Source organism: Gouania willdenowi, chromosome 11 (genome assembly GCF_900634775.1).
Source record: "Gouania willdenowi chromosome 11, fGouWil2.1, whole genome shotgun sequence".
Taxonomy (NCBI): domain Eukaryota; kingdom Metazoa; phylum Chordata; class Actinopteri; order Blenniiformes; family Gobiesocidae; genus Gouania; species Gouania willdenowi.
The window spans coordinates 15,338,528-15,354,934 of NC_041054.1; the positions used below are offsets into that span (position 1 = coordinate 15,338,528).

Here is a 16,407-nt window from a genome sequence, read left to right on the forward strand (position 1 = left end):
CTGAAAAACCTTGCCTGAATAAATGAAACGTCAACATTTTATTGAAAGGTTTGATTATTAGCAAGATCACAATTCATCAGTTCATCTTTTAACAAGGTAAAATATTATGTGGTGGCTTTTGTGTTGCTTGTTAATATTCAGCGAGCTGGAGAAACAACTGTAAAGCAGTTTAATGCTGGTTTGTTTTTTCAAAATTGAATTTACTGTACCGACTTACATCACTTTGGCATCTCACATCACTCAGCTGTTATCTATATTTCAAAGAAGAAATTGTTTGTCTTTGTTTGATTTTGACACTTATCTACATTGTTACTGAGGCACACGACTCAGAAAGAACACGCTCTTTTCTTCACTGACAGCTAGTCAATTAGAAAATAGCAAGAACTGACTTCTATTGTTGTTTATCCTCATTCTTTCTAGTGCCTCTAAATACCCTTTAAAGAGTCACGCAGTACTTCATCTCAGCCTTTTCTTTACTCTAGTTTGTGAGTAAGTTTGTCTCATCTGTTTCAGGGGTGAAGACGGTCCAAATGTCACGTCACAAGAAATGTAACATCTCGGCTTTTGATAGACACATGGACAGAAGGTCACAATGCAGCACTGTGACAGGTTGATTTGGCTCAGGTGTCCACGACGGAGTGTTGATATTATGAAACCTGACTAGAGGGGTAGCAGGGTCAAAAGGCGCATTTAGCTCTAGTAATGGTCTTCACCTCTTTGTATATTCAACAACACTACTATTTTTATTTAGTCTAGTCTCACAAAGTTTGTGACAATAACACAAAATGAACGATTTCCGCATTTTTCTGCAGTAAATATGAAGTGCTGCATGGAACAAGTTTAGTTCTTGCTTAGTTATCACCTTAACAATAACCATGTACTATATTTATTTTTTCAGTTATCTGGACTATTTTCTCTTTTGTAGGCTCTGACACTTGCTTTAGTTACATAGCTGGTTTCAACACTCACACAGCTGTGCACTGTTTTCATATGACCTCAAGGTCACAGGGCAGAGGCTGGTCTATGGGGCACACCCCAGCCCAAGAAGATAAAATGTCTACTCCCAAATCTTTGCACACACTTCCTTCTGTCATAGCCATCTGCGTGTGTGCTTAGTTTCAGGAACAAGCAGGCCTGCTAAAAACTTCACTTGTGACTATAACTAGAATAAACTACACTGATAAATAGTACTGCTGTTTTCAACTGTCCTGGAGCTGTTCAACAAAATAATCGGATAAAAAAAACTTACAACCATAAGCCTTATGTAATAAATGTAACCATAACCCCTTATTCTGAATTAATTGTTGTAATAAGATAAAATCATTGGAAATAACTTCCAATCAAAACACGCTGAGCTTGAAAATGAGATGATAATTAATTGTTTCAAAATTTAAATCCATGAGTTAAAAAGATTGAAATATACAAAAGAATCCAGTATCAACCATGCAATGCCTGGTAAGGCAGAGGAAGTGGTAGGCAGTTTAACGCGTATTTGGAAACCATTTAAAGTCATGTGCCACAGCAAAGTTAGAAATAAGAATGTATTCACTGTCAATCAACCAATGCATTGGTTCACGTTTACTTGATATTTTCATATAAATTGAATCAGAGGCGTTTTTCTTGGGTCTCACTATTTCTAATGATAATCTGTATTTACTCAACATGTGCTAGAGTAAAATAATACTGAAAGAAATGTGCAAACTAGAGAAAATTTATGTACGGTGTATACATACCTCAAATTAGCTGCTCTGTATTTGGTCCCTGAACTAAATTGAGTTTGACAAGGTTTTCATGCCTCGTTCTTAAAGACATTTATTTCAATAATATATTGTTTTAACCCAAACAAAGGTTGCATCTTTAAATGCTTTGGAACTGAAGCTAATTACAAAAAAACACTATGTTTGGGGTTTTTTTCAACACTTTCTGTTGATGGAGAGATTATGGGATGTGTTCTTTGCCTCCAGTGGACTCAGTGTTATTACCAAAAACCATCAGAAAGGAAATGAAGCGACTCTTGTACAGTAATTGGCAATTTAATATTTGGTCCTTGCCTCTTGATTTCAGAGTACTTAATTTGTCAATCAAGCTGGTTGTTGTTTCCTGGGGTATTTAAGGGTTTTACTGGGCATGTACTTTAATCAGTGGTCAAAGTGAATTACCTGTGGCCTCCTGAAAAGGCTCTTTGAGAAGAAGAGGCAATCACCCATTCTAAATCATAACTGTGGCAAAAAACAAACCATTTAAAGCAATATTAACAGTGAATGGAATATGATTCTTTTATCACAACATGTTTATCGGGTTTGTGCATCTTAACATAACTACTGTATATTAAACTTTGTAGATATAGCCACTAAATATAAACTGTCTGCTTCAGTCCACCTTCCATTTAGTTCCTCTTCAACAATCAGAGACCCAGGTGCAGTCATGACGTTCTTCATGCAGAGCCCCACTTCCTTTTCCTAAAGACCACCTGCTCAGCACATTCACATTCACAGGCGCGCTCACACGGACACACACTTTTCTTAGATATTGCTATTAACATGATAAAGGTGTCTTGAGTCACACCGGTGACAGCTAAACCAACAGTGTGAATATTGACCCACAATGACTTAATGTTTCCATTTTGAAAGCAACTACATCCTTGTTGAAGATGAAGACAACATGGCCTGCTTCATTCTCACTTTACAGCATGGATTACAAGAAACTCTCATCATTGCTGATCTACCGTGAGGAATGGGATTAATGAACCTGACACAGTATCCACATCTGCAAAGTACTGCAAAAATCTGTTCTGGTGATATTTTAGTGACAAGTTATGTGGGCGGATCGCTCCTGGTAAGAAAATCCAACAGCCACACAAACATCAGATGAATAAATGAATAATTTAATGGGACCCTATGATCAGAGGAGATCTTTAGATTTAGTTGTTCGGTGCTCAACTCCAAGGTTAAATCATCATTAGTATGAACATCTGTTCAATCAAAAATATTTATAAAACCAAAACCATGTGGCTTACTTACTATTTATTTTATATTATATGCAACTTTTGAAACAACAAGTCTTGCATCTTAATGTTTAAAGCAATCTAGGGTATTCAAACAAAGTACTTGACAATCAATTCTCTCTGATGGGATCAGAATGTTATGAGGAGTTTTTCTAATGGTGGGAATATTTAGTTCATCTTTACTCTTGCAGACATTTGAAAATTACTTATTTCCCTTTTTGTTGGACCGTTTCTCAGAAAGAGCAGAGCTGAAAGCTTTGGTAGATGTTTGGCTGGTCCTTGATGTGGAGCGACCGCTGTTTTCACCTCTTTCTGAAAGTGATAGCAAAAAGATTACAATTAACGAAGGAGGAAAGATGAAGAGGAATCTATGAATCAAACAAGAACATATAAAGAGCCATTTGTATAAAATGGATCTGTGGCCTTAAAATCCATAATCTGGGGTGTCCAAACTCAGTCATGGAGAGCTTCAAACCTGCAGGTTTTATATGTTTTACCACCCCATTTTATCAGAATTTAATAGAGATGTCATCATGCAGTTCTGTGGAAAGACTAGTAACAACCCTCTCTTTGCAATCAGCTGCAGTGGAGCAGAGAGGACTCTAAAATCTGCAATTCAGCACAGAACCTTAAATTTATTGGCTCTAGATGGTATTGCAAATGCAAAGCAATAATGCGTAAATATTGAAGACACAATAAAGTAACAAATAAGAAAATGATTCCCCTTGACAGCAGTGGTTTGAACAGTTGAACCTATTTCATTTTAAAACACTTTAAAAATAGACAGAGACTTTTGTCTGTGGTCATAGGAGGTGAGTGAACAATCATCATTGACTAAATCGTTACTTCTTGCACATGTTTTGAGTTAATTCCATTCTTCAATTTTCAATGAAAAGACATAATTGCGTAACACCTTGCCTAACGCCCAATGAGAGATAGAGATAATCACTAGCAGACCCCTGCGACCCCGGAAAAAAACCAAGGAGCAAGTGAGTCAGAAAATGGATGGATGGATGATTGCAGTCTGTTCATCAAAGATGTCTGTGATAAATGAAGGTCAGAAGGTCACGGTGAAGTGCACTGCTCTGTGACAAACTTCCAACTACTGTAGAACTACTCTGTTCTTTGCTGCCCTCACATGTCTCCTAAAGGAACTTTATTCACTGCATCTACAATCAAGGTCAACAACAACCTGGATAACATTAATTAATGCTGAGGGGTCAACACTCCTCAGAGACGTCCTGAGAAAGGCCTATTCCAGGGAACTGGAGAATAAAGCATGGCCAAGGATTGAAACACGACTTCTTGAGGAACAATGTGGTCCTCGTCTTGGTTGGGGAACACTGGATCAGCTCTCAGGGTGCTCAGGGGTTCATGTTAGTTTGCCCAAACAGTCCACATGCGTTTTGTTGACTTGGAGAAGGCATTCAATCATGTCCCCTGTGGCATATAGCTAATCAGGGAGTATGGTTAATGGCTGTACGATCTCTGTATGACTAGACTAAAGCAGAAGCTTGGTTCGCATTGCTGGCAGTAAGTCAGACCTGTTCCCAATGCATGTTGGCCCTTTGTCAACACTTCTGTTCATTATATTTATGGACAGAATTTCTAGGCACAGTAATGAACTGGGTGGTGTCTGGTTTGGGGACCACAGGATATCGTCTCTGCTCTTTGCAGATGATGTTGTCTTGTTGGCTACTTCAAGCCAGGACCTCTAGCATGCACTAGGGCGGTTTGCAGCCATGTGTGAAGCGACTGGGATGAGACACAGCATCTCCAAATCTGAGTCCATGGTTCTCAACCGGAAAAAGGTGGTATTCTCATCTGCGGGTTGGGAGACATCTGCTTCAAATGGAGGAATCTAAGTATATTGGGGTCTTGTACATGAGTGAGGGAAGGATGGAACGCGAGATTGAGAGACGCTTGGTGCAGCAGCAGTAATGTGGTCGATGTACCAGTCTATTGTGGTATGGAAGGAGAATCATCTACATCCCCACCCTCACCCTTATGAACTTTGCGTCATGACCGAAAGAAGAATATCTTAGACACAAACAGCCGAAAAGAGAGGTCTGAGCATCTCTGCTGAGACTCATGCTGCCCCTGTGACCTGGCTTTGGATAAGTGAAAAAAGATGGATAAAAGGACAAAGAACAAAATTCATAATACCTGAGTCACGAGCTTCCAAAGCTAGGTAACCATCTAACAAAGAGCTAAACCCAGTCAGGCCTCCCATTGCAGCATAAGGAACACCCCAGCCTACAGGTCGGCCACGTGCCTCCCTCTCCTCTTTTGTCTCAACCTGCCAAAAAAAGAAGAAAAAAACATTTAGTCACAACTATTTTTAGTTTGTCATTTTATAACCAAATGTTGAATCAGGTGTGTTTAATAATTACTCACCAATGTTTGATGGACTGAACTGGGTTTACCACAGCCACAAGTAAAGGTGCTTTTAAATCCAGAACAGGAACTACCTACAAATGGATTATTAGGAACGGTATGATAAAATTGTTAGGAATTGGCTCACGGGGTTACTGTTGAAAGGGAATATCTCAAAATCACACTTACACATTTTGCACAAGTGCCCAGCAGCTTCATAGTGATCCTGAGGTAAGTGTTTACACCTACACCTAACAGGGTTTGATCCAATCTTAGGAACATACTGGTACCCAGTGCAGCGGCATCCTTTAGCCAGACATTGTAGAGCTAGTGGTCTCACAGAAGGAACAGTTTCCCATTCTGTCTTATGCTGCTTAAACCTGGAGATATAACAGTGCCACAAAACAAATGCAGGGGATAGAATATCTACTGTATATCCATGTTTTATGCAGCATGTCCTACTTGTGTGTACAGAAGCACTGTGTCTCAGGGCCGATTAGATTGCAGTCAATGCCTCCTGGCACACCGTAGCTCACATAGAGCCTGTTCTTAACCCGCTGAGGCAGAACTTTCCTCTTGTACTCTTCATACTGCTCCGGGGTAAACAATGTTCCTCCATCATCCTCTCCGACAATCCTTTAAAAGACAAACCATGAGTTTTCGTGTTCTCAACTGCATATCAATACAATAATGAGACAGAAATGATGAGTTCTATGACAGTAATCTCTCCCATTATTACTGAAGTAATCCTTGGGAGCCAAACCCAAGTGTAGCAATAACTTCAAACATATTTAATATATTGAAGACATAAACATAAAGTTCAACGTTGAAACTAACCTCCTGTACTGGCAGTAGTCATCTACTGCTTTGAAAGAGGACTCACTCAGCTGTATCTTCTCCATTATTAGCAAATTAAAGACACGCACTTCTTTGTTGACAATGACAAGCTTTCAGTTTACCATGGAAACGCGTTAAGCACGCCCTCTAGTGGAGGCTTTACGAACTGTCAAAACCAGGTTAATGAATAGATATATGGACTAAATAAAAAGTACCTTATTTCCGCCGACAAATAAAAACTAAACTATAATGTTCACAAGGGACGAAATTTGATCTCAACCAAGTTTCTTTTTGAAAGATATCCAATCAAAACTACTTTTGTGACGAGGAAGGCAGGACAAACCTAAAATGCAATATAAGTAAATGGATAAATAATGAAATAGATAATTAAAAAAAAATACATTATACTGTACAAAAAATAGCACCATAGTCAATTTCCCCCCTTGTTTTTATTTAATTTTTTAGTTTTTGTTCGAAATAAAATGCAATATAAATAAATAAATAAAATAATAGTTTGATGAGAGCTGAAAATAAACAATCACTTTATACAAATAATAGAACCTTAGACCATTTTTTTCCTTGTTTTTATTTAGTTTTTAGTTGGTTTTTTTTCTAAATAAAATGCAATATAAATAAATAAATAGATACCTAATGAAACAGATAAATAAAATAATAGTTTGATGAGAGCAGAAATTTTTTTTAAAAAAAAGGACATTATACAAATATTAGAACCTTTAAACCACGTGAAAACAGGTGAAAAAGACAAATACGAATAAGTAGAACGGGCAGATTACATATCTGACAACAAAATAAAAATGGCAACCATTCTTGTATATTTTATTTACCATATTTTGACTCTTTACCTTGTAACTAAAACACCCTATAATATTGCAACTATTGAGGTTGCCAGCTACATAGAGATATGCATACGTATTCATGTTTCCAAGCTAGCGACCATGAGGACCACATTTCCCAGAGTTCCGTGCTGTTGATGCATGTCGCTGTGTCAGGGCCGTTCAGCGGAACCATGACACTCAGCAGCAGCAGCAGAACAGATGAATGTTCCGGTTAGTATCTGCTTACTTTTGATATGCTGGTGTTTTATCCTTTCACAGAGTGTGTGACGGAAGAAGCTGTAAATGTCACTGGAGCTCTACGGCACCATATGAAGTCTGGCTGCTAACTTTTATCCCGAGTAGCAGCTCTTACACAGCAGGTTGAGGCTGAGGCTAAGGTTAGGTTAGTTCGCCCCAAACCAGCGTCCGTCCGTCCCTCCGTGTCACCCAGAGACAGTTGCTACAGCCCCGGGGTCCGTCCTCCCCCTCCCCCCGCCTCTCTGACAACAGCTGCTCGGACACACGGTGAGACGACTTTCATTGTTTTTCCATCAACGTAGTGTGTTTACAATGGACGTTTAGCACTCTAGTTGACTAAAGTTGAAGTGCTGCAAAGCTAAGCAGCTCTAAGCTAGTGACACTGGCTGCAAAATAAACACACACACACAACATATATCAATTTAAAATTAAATAAAATGTACATCCAAGGTGGGTTTATTAAATGAATGCCTTGTCCTCGTGTGTTCATAATAAATTAGGCATGTTAACATTTTTTGGATGGGATGATGCGGTACAGAGGAAGGTTGCCGATCATTGTTAGTCTCTAATCCTAGGTTCTCAAAGTGGGGTACGGGTACCCCCAGAGGTACGCACATTGTTACAGGGCAGAGGTGGACAACTTTTATCACAGCAGGGCCACAAAGAAGGGATTTTCTGATCTGAGGGCCACATGATCAACATTCATGTCAGCGTTTAAATAATGACTAATCTGAGCTTTAACACAGGGAAGAACAATAAGTTGGTGTTGTGATTTCATGCGTTTTTTTGTGTAATGTTTTTTATTTTTTTATTTGTGTGTGTAATTTCTTTCTCATTTTGCGCTTTCTGTTGTTGTTGCTTTGTGTGTTAGGAGCCAATTTGCGTATTTTTGCTGTCATTTTGTGATTATGGAGACATTTTTTTGTGTGTGTTATTGTATCCTGTGTTTTTTGTTGTTGTTTTGTGTTTTTGGAGTTATTTTGTGTATATTAGGGATGTCCCGATACAATTTTTTTTTTTTTTCTTTTTTTTTTTTCCTTCCGATATGATACCGATATTGCAGCCTTGCATATTGGCCAATACCGATATTGATCTGATACGATATCAGCACGAATCATACATACTTTTATTACTTATTTTGTAGTGTGGAATCTTAGAAAAGGCTTGATCATGTGATGTTACTCAAACAGAGAACAATAGTCAGTAACAGTAGGCTACTTTGTTGGAGTGTGAACCACAATCACCTATGGATAGATGTGCTGGAGCGGAAAATTTTATTGGAGTGCTTTTCTTGGTGATTTTAGATGCAGTCTGATAAAACCGATATTTGTTTACTGGCTGATATCGGACCGATATCAATATCGGATCGGGACACCTCTAGTGTATTTATGTCTGTGTTTTTAACTCATTTTGTGCTTTTACTTAAATTAAAAACAGCATGACAACATTGGAAACTAGAATACAAATCAACCAGCAGTCAGGAGCCTCCATGCATTGCCACAAATGACACATGCAGAGCCCCTTCATGCAGCCTGAAACAGAGAAACAATCTCATTAAAAAAAGAAAGTGTCTAGAGATACGTTAAACATTTCCATAGCCCTCGGGGGCTACGTTTCCGGACCTTTTCCACATAAGCGCAGTGGGCCCGTGTTTTCACCGTGGCAAGTTGTCAAAGGCGATGCACTCATGGATTCTTTGTTCTGCTAACGTGGGTTTGAATCCCGCATTTGACAAATATTTTTTTTCATTTTAACACGGCAAATTCCATCTTTAAAAATACATACCAAAATAAACATGATAGGGTTAGGGTTAGGGCTAAAATAAAAGGGTTAGCAGGGTAGCTAAAAATAAATATGAGCTAAAATAAAACTGACGGAACTTTAAGTCACGTGGTGCACCTATCACGTGACCTAAACTGGCCAATGAAGGGCGCTGCGTATGCATAAACTGGCAGTCTATGGAAACGTTTAACGTATCCATAGCCACGGCCTATAAAAAAAAAACACAAATATAAAATTCATCCAAACATTTTAGAGTTCTGTGCATCATCTCAACCTCACCCTTCTTAGTAAAGTTGTATTGAGTTGTATTTCACAGTTTTCAGGGTGATTAACATGTTTAATTACTGATATATTGTCAATCAACTAATTTTTGGTCGATTATTACTGAAAATGTCAGATGGCTAATTAATTAAATAAAGCAAACAAGTGATAATTTTAAATAGATGTTTTGTTGTGTGCTAACATATTATAAATTATTCATTTGCAGGATAGGTAAAATTAATTCAGAGACAAATTTCATTGTAGGTCTACATTTTATGATGTGTGCAGGAGTAGATGTGTTTAGGTTAAATGTATTAAGGGGTACGGGACTGTGAAAGTTTCTCATGTTTACTGATGATCATCAGATTACGCCCTATATATGCTGAGCCTGCTTTGTGGTCAATATTTAACTTCTCAGTTAGGTATTTAAACAGCGCGGTGTGACTTTTCTCTGTTTGTTCTATCAGTAGCACAGCAGCATTAAAATAACTCTTTGGAAAGTTGTCCTGTTTGCATAAGTAACATTGATTCTAAGTCAGGTAATTAATTAAATTGAACCTGAACTTGAAATGTTGTAATTGGTCATGACAAGTTGTCTTAACACCTAATACTAACTGTTTGTTTTTGGGCTGGTATCCATTTTGACTACTTGTAGAATCTATAATGGGGAAAAGACATTTAAATTTTATTTTGTTAACAGTATTTTAATGTGGAGGAGCAAGCACAAACCTGCATAGTCCAAAATGTACTATTTGTACCTCCTGAATCCAAAACGCACATTTGCTTGTTAAATTCAGGACATGTATTGTGGGTATTTGTGTCAAAAAATCCATTTTGCTTACTGACAGTGTTGGACTGCTTCCTCTATTTAGTGGTAAAACTTGGCTTCCTCTTTGTTTCCTCTTTCCTGTGCAGGCATACATATTTCTTTACGGGTCACAGGAAGGACGTGTCTATGTATGCAATGGAAGCATCAATGCACCAGATTCTGTTACCTTTCTTTTCATAATTTATTCCCTCCATCACCAGCCTTTCTCTGTCCACAAATAAAGTAACACACGCACACTTCTCTATGAATGGACTCGATGAAAAAGTTGTTGAAGACAAAATAAATTCCTTCTTAATTTTGCCAACTATAAACGTAAATGTCATTTCTTAGTTTTATAGTGTACAGCTCTGCCCGTGGCTGTGATTTGAGTGTGGAACTACTAAGTGTGTTCTATTAAATCTTAAACTAGTAATGGTTTCTGGGATAAAGAGGGCAGAAAGAGGATGAGTGGCCTATTGCGTTGCCTGACCCCAAACTGTAAAGAAACGTGTCCCTAATTACACAGAGAAGCACTGTCTAAAACCATTATCACACAGCCACCAGTTTCTTACCTGTAATGGAGGAAATGGATCTGTTTACACATGCTACATGAGGATTATTGGTGGATTCTAGAATACAGGTCGTTAATCCTCTTATTCATCTGTACAGTCTTTTTGCATCAAAGCCTTTATTAAAAGGATGTATGACGTAGGGCTCAGGGTTGCGGTCAATTATAATTGTAATCGAGTAATTGATTATTCATTACAATTATGGTTGAATTATAATTTAAGAAAGCTGTTGCTGTCGCTGTCGTAATTGTTGTATTTGAGTTTAGACAACTAACTTTCTAATTGTAATTGTCATGAAAGTTCTAGAAAAAAAATTTGCCAATTATAATGTCATGCAAAACTGGGGACCCATGATACAGTTCTACACATATGTACGAGTTAACAATTATTAAAACGTGTTTCCTATCGAGCTAAATAAATTGAAATCTAAGGGCTCCGATGCCCTCCCCAAAATATTAATAACCTATATTTTCATTGATTATGAAGCCAAACAAGGGAACCAATAGATAGGAAAGAAATTAGATGATAGATATTTGTTTTTAGTGTATTTTACAGAGGATTTAGGACCCGTTATCATAAGAGATGCTAACAGAAAGCTAACACAAGAGGAAGGACAAGGAAGGGGTTATTTATTTCAGACTCAGTAATTGTGATTAATTTTTATTGAACTTAAGAATGTAATTGTAATTGAATTGCAGGTAATTGTAGGGCTGGGCAAAAAAATGTAGTTAATCGATTTATCAAATTTGTAGATAAAAAAACGATTTTAATTTTGCAAATTTGAGTTTAAAAAAATAAATATTTTTTTTACATTTTATTTATTTTTAAATTTATTTATTTATTTATTTTTTCACCACAGTTTTTTTCTGACTTTTTCACATGGTTCACCGTAGCGCAGTGTGAGCCAGCCCCCTCTTTGTTTACATGTGTTTACCCTTTGAGTAGGCTATGTGTGCCACAGGCATGCTTCATTTTTTATTCACACTATGCTGAGATGCTAAGGGAAGAGTTTATATTTTTAATTGTAATGTTATATCTTATAAAATATGTAGTTATCTGATTTTTTAATCAGAAAATTGAAGCTACTGTGATGTTTCTGTTGTACTTTTGCTTAGTTCTCTAGAGGACAATCACAGCAATAAAGTTGCAATTTTGACAATATATCTGATGTCTGCACTCATTTCTAGGTGCATTGAAAATAAAAATTGGAAATCTAATTTTTCTTAAAAAAATCTGAGAGATTTTTTTTTTTTTGGGCAAAATCACCCAGGTTAACGTAATCATAATTGAATTGTAATTGAACATGTTATAATTGAAAAAGTAATTGTAACTGAAACATGTAATTGACCTTAACCCTGAGCTTAATATTCTCAAAATGTGAGTGTTTCACACTTTTTCCTTGGAATAATATGACTTTTTATTGTTAATACAGTCAACAATGGATGCAGACCCCCCTGCATGAGCACCCACTCGGGGTTCCTGCACCAGATGTTGACTTCCTGTCTCCTGCTGCTCATGCTCAACACTGCTATGTAGCAACTGTTGCCCTCTGAGCACGCTGTCGGCTAAGTAAGTCATCTGTACAGGATCCAACCTATGCTTTTCTGTGTTATTTGCCAAGTTATTGAATTATCCCCACCCACAGAAAACACCCACTGCCTCAAGCCAGACCCTTCAGTACCACTCCACTGTATCATGCTGGTTGCACTGCTTCGTAAGAACATGTCCCAGAAGCTGAGTGTGCTGCTGCTGATGTTCGGCCTAGCGTGGGGACTCATGCTGCTGCGCTACACCGTACAGCAGCCTCGCCACCAAAGCAGCGCAGAGCTGCGTGGAGAAATACTGGAGCTTAGCCAGCGATATATTAAGGTCCTGACAGAGGAGTTCCAGAAAGGAGCAGGGCCACCACAAGGAACCTCAATGGCTGGATATGGTAAGTATTTTAGAAGAGGAAATAATCAGGGGTGAGCGATAGGGAAAAAATAATAATGTCAGTATTTTTTCTTTGTAAGATCGCAATTTTATCAAATTTTTTTTTAATTCAGAACATTTAGACCAATGATTCTCAACTGGTGGGTCGCGGACCTATACTGGGTGGGTCGACAACAGCTGGTGAAAAATACATAAATACTTAATGTCTCTCATGTTGGATTTGCCTTTTATTTTGAAAGAAACTTTTTTTTGACAGGCATATCATGCCTGCACAGGAAAATATATAGGTTTATGATTTAAAAAATATTAGATATATATCTATATGTGTTTTCAACAGCTATTTTTCAAAAACTAAATTTAGTTGGTTCAATTCTGAAGAAAATGAGAATCGCAATTAAGTGACTGGCAAAATGTGGGTCCCAGGGTTAGACCAGTTGAGAACACCTGATTTAGACTATTTTTAAGTTATTGACCAATAAAACAAACCAATTCACCTACTTAAAATAATCACCCTAAATGGAAAGAAGGCATAATAAAATCCTGTATGTTTGAACCCCTTTTTTCCCACAGTTTGGACAAACATATAATTTACAAAATAAAACGTTTTGGTTACATTAGGCCTGTGTGATATGGACCAATTTTCATATCTCAATGTTTTTCCTCAAAATGGCGATAGACGATATAAACTCCATTTATTTTTATTTTTTTTCAATGGTTTTACAAGAAAAACAATAGTTGGTCCAAGTCAGTTGATAAAAATGCCACAAAGACCCTTTCATTAATCACTAGCAGCACAATATCAACATTTTAAGCACTTTTGACTTTTTCCTTCATTAAGGCGCTGATTGACTGCTTAATAATTCTTCATTGTGTCTGTGGTATTAACATGAGCCTGCTGAGCAAATGGTGTGATCTGGCAGAAGAAATTAAAACCTTTGTATGAGCGCACAGACAAGGCACCGTGTGGAATGAAAAGTGCACTACATACAATTCTACGATCTCCATGGTTTGGCAGATTGTTGTCATGCTTTTACCTTTAAAGTTCTAATATCATCAGATCGCACACCCTTAGTTCTACACCTACTTAACCCTAGAATTTCCTAGAAAATTCAAATGGTGATAAAAATGTTTTTGTCATGTGATCATTTTTACCCAATCGAAAAATGGCCATTTTTTGTTCCACTCTCCTCAATGGTTCGTGGAGACCATGTCTTCACCAGGGAAGCCTCAAATACCCCAGAAATGTGTGGACCAAAGACCAAGTGTCCAGTTTCATTTTTTCTTACATTCCTAATTTTTCAGTAATTTTGATTAATATTTTTAGAGTCCACTCATGGTAGTTTACGATCTTATTTGTTTTTCATTTTGTTAGGCATAGCATAGTTGAAAATCAAAATAACACAACTCTAATTTGTCATATATTGATTATACAGTAATTACTGTTTATTGGCTATGATATATCAGGTAAAAATCACCCGGTAACAGTGATATTACTTTAGCAGTAGTGTTTTAGGGTTAAAATCGTTCTCCTTTTAATGTTTCTGATTGTTTTTCTTGTATATTTTCTCTCCCCATACACTCAAAGCTGACCTGAAGAGGACTATAGCAGTGCTACTGGACGATATTCTAACACGACTGGTCAAGCTTGAGGGGAAAATTGATTTAGTGGGGAATTCCTCGTCTGCAAATGCCTCTCACACATTAGGGGGCCCACTCGCATCTGATCCAGTGGTCCTGCAGAAAGCTAGTAAGCAGGAGAGCCCTGGGAGTCCACCGGGAGCATCCCGCCTTCACCCCCACATCCCCAGGAGGCCGCGACCACATTAGGAAGGATTTTTTCAGTGCACTCCAGAAACAAAAACCACCCTTTTGATCATGCTGGGATACTGCTACACATTTAGACTTACATGTTGGGAGTTTTCTCAGAAACAAAAACAATAATGAACTATGTTTTCTGGCATTATTTATGCTGATATTTATTGTCCTCTCTTTATTTTTTTCAAAGATGATCAAGCAAATGCTTTTTTTTCTTGAATTGCTGAAAATATTTTAGTTTTCTTTTTTAATCAGGTGCTCTCCTCATTTTGTGACATTTTAAATTAGGTGCAAAAAAGCTGAAATGTAGAAATGTAAACACTATGATAAATATTCCCCCAGCTACGACTTGACTATACTGCTTTAAATAAAGAAAAATCTGAATTCGACTGTTTTTATGCCCAATAGGAAGAACTCTTCTTTTAGTTTTCAGCTGTTGCCATTGGCAACCGCACAATGAGCATTTCTCTTTGATTGTATACCGGATGGAAATGTTCATTATTGTTTTTTTTTTTTAAAAGTGCATAGTTAACCTGTGACATAATATAATCCAAAGAATAGTGTTTGCACTTCGTCTAAATGCAATAAAAATGCGTACACGCCAACATTCTGAAGTGTTCTGAGAATAGGAAGCTCTGTTGCCTTTGTGGACATGGACGATTGTGTGCTTGCTTTACGGAGCTTGAAAGCCTGGCTGCTTTTGCTCCATTTTTGACGGATGTGTCATGTGGAGGTTCATGTTACAGATTGAATGTATTGTGCAGTTGGTCTGTAGCCTTCCAGTGATGTTCACATGGCTGACCTTCTGTTTACACATGTTCAGGGTTCATGTTGCACAGTGACTGTAGGGATTTTCTATAAATACTGGGTCCATGTTGGGAATAGCCTTTAGCATTGCTCCGATAACACACCCTGTACTGCGCCCAGATTAAAAGCAATTATCTTATTGCAGTCTTTTCATGCCTCACCAATGAGTAATCAATCCCTCAGCATTTTAAAAGACTGTTGAGCAATGGTAACTGTGGCTAGAAGACTGAAATATGTAAATAAAAGCTGAACTCTGTACTATCTTGTTGCTCATTGAGTCCCCATGCTTTACCATCCCTCACATATCCAATATTTAGAAATGAACCAGTGTTTATTTAGGGACGACTCGACCCATGAAAAATAAAACTCACAAAACCACCCAGCACTGAATATATAATCCAAAATAAAAATGTTGAATTCAACTTTTAATAGCTTTTTTTGATCTCGCACCCCTGTCTTTAGCTTCCATTTAAATGCTCGAGTGCAACTGTAGCATTTACAAACCTGATTTCTGCAACGTGTTACAACCTGACGTTGCTACAAAACAGTCAACCAAACAATGCATTTTAATTTGACAAAATCTATTATTTCACTTATGATTTAAAAAAGAAAAGAAAAGAAAAAGGCAAATAAACCATCCAAAGTTGCCATGTTATTATTTAACCGTTAGAGGGCGCTGTTGGACTATTGAAGGAATTAAACATTTAGAAAGGTGAATCAAAATCAACTTTAATGGACATGTAATGTATGTTATACACACGCGGAATTTGACTTGGTGAACTGTGCTCTCTCTAACAATATAAACATGAAATAATAACAGTCAACTAGAAAAGAATATAAACAGTAGTTAAAGACTAATATGTGCAAAACTAAATAAAATACAAGATAATAATAGTGCAGTGATGAGTAGTGCAGGGGAACATTAAAATTAAATGGTATACGTTTATGTACATGAACATTCAAGAACATTCCAATGTACCCAATATGATAAATACACCCAATTAAAAGTACTATATTTTGATGAACAGTACTTTCTGACTTTACTGAGTAGGATCACCGACGTCAAGGGGCGTTCCAAAAGTCGCTTTTTCAAAGAGGAGATCGAAATCATCCAAAATCCGA

At 37.3% G+C, this 16,407-nt stretch overlaps 2 protein-coding genes across 4 annotated transcripts; one reads left to right on the top strand and one right to left on the bottom strand.

The window, feature by feature from the left end:
- Positions 1-2,835: 2,835 nt before the first annotated feature.
- fam221a (family with sequence similarity 221 member A) lies at positions 2,836-16,400 on the bottom strand. Of its 2 annotated transcripts, none has more exons than XM_028461091.1 (6): positions 16,317-16,400; positions 5,843-6,016; positions 5,570-5,760; positions 5,402-5,475; positions 5,171-5,303; positions 2,836-3,316 (listed from the first exon to the last, which is right to left on the bottom strand). In XM_028461091.1, exons 1-6 carry the CDS (start codon positions 16,394-16,396, stop codon positions 3,207-3,209), a joined length of 762 nt encoding a protein of 253 aa, XP_028316892.1. In that variant the 5' UTR covers positions 16,397-16,400; the 3' UTR covers positions 2,836-3,206. The 2 variants fall into 2 exon arrangements, with proteins under 2 accessions (XP_028316892.1, XP_028316893.1); XM_028461092.1 differs by lacking the exon at positions 16,317-16,400 and adding an exon at positions 6,218-6,378.
- On the top strand, positions 7,210-15,543 carry ccdc126 (coiled-coil domain containing 126). 2 transcript variants are annotated; one of them, XM_028461094.1, is made up of 4 exons: positions 7,210-7,284; positions 12,164-12,300; positions 12,377-12,664; positions 14,249-15,543. In XM_028461094.1, exons 3-4 carry the CDS (start codon positions 12,427-12,429, stop codon positions 14,488-14,490), a joined length of 480 nt encoding a protein of 159 aa, XP_028316895.1. In that variant the 5' UTR covers positions 7,210-7,284; positions 12,164-12,300; positions 12,377-12,426; the 3' UTR covers positions 14,491-15,543. The 2 variants fall into 2 exon arrangements, with proteins under 2 accessions (XP_028316895.1, XP_028316894.1); XM_028461093.1 differs by having other exon boundaries at positions 7,216-7,578.
- Positions 16,401-16,407: the final 7 nt, after the last annotated feature.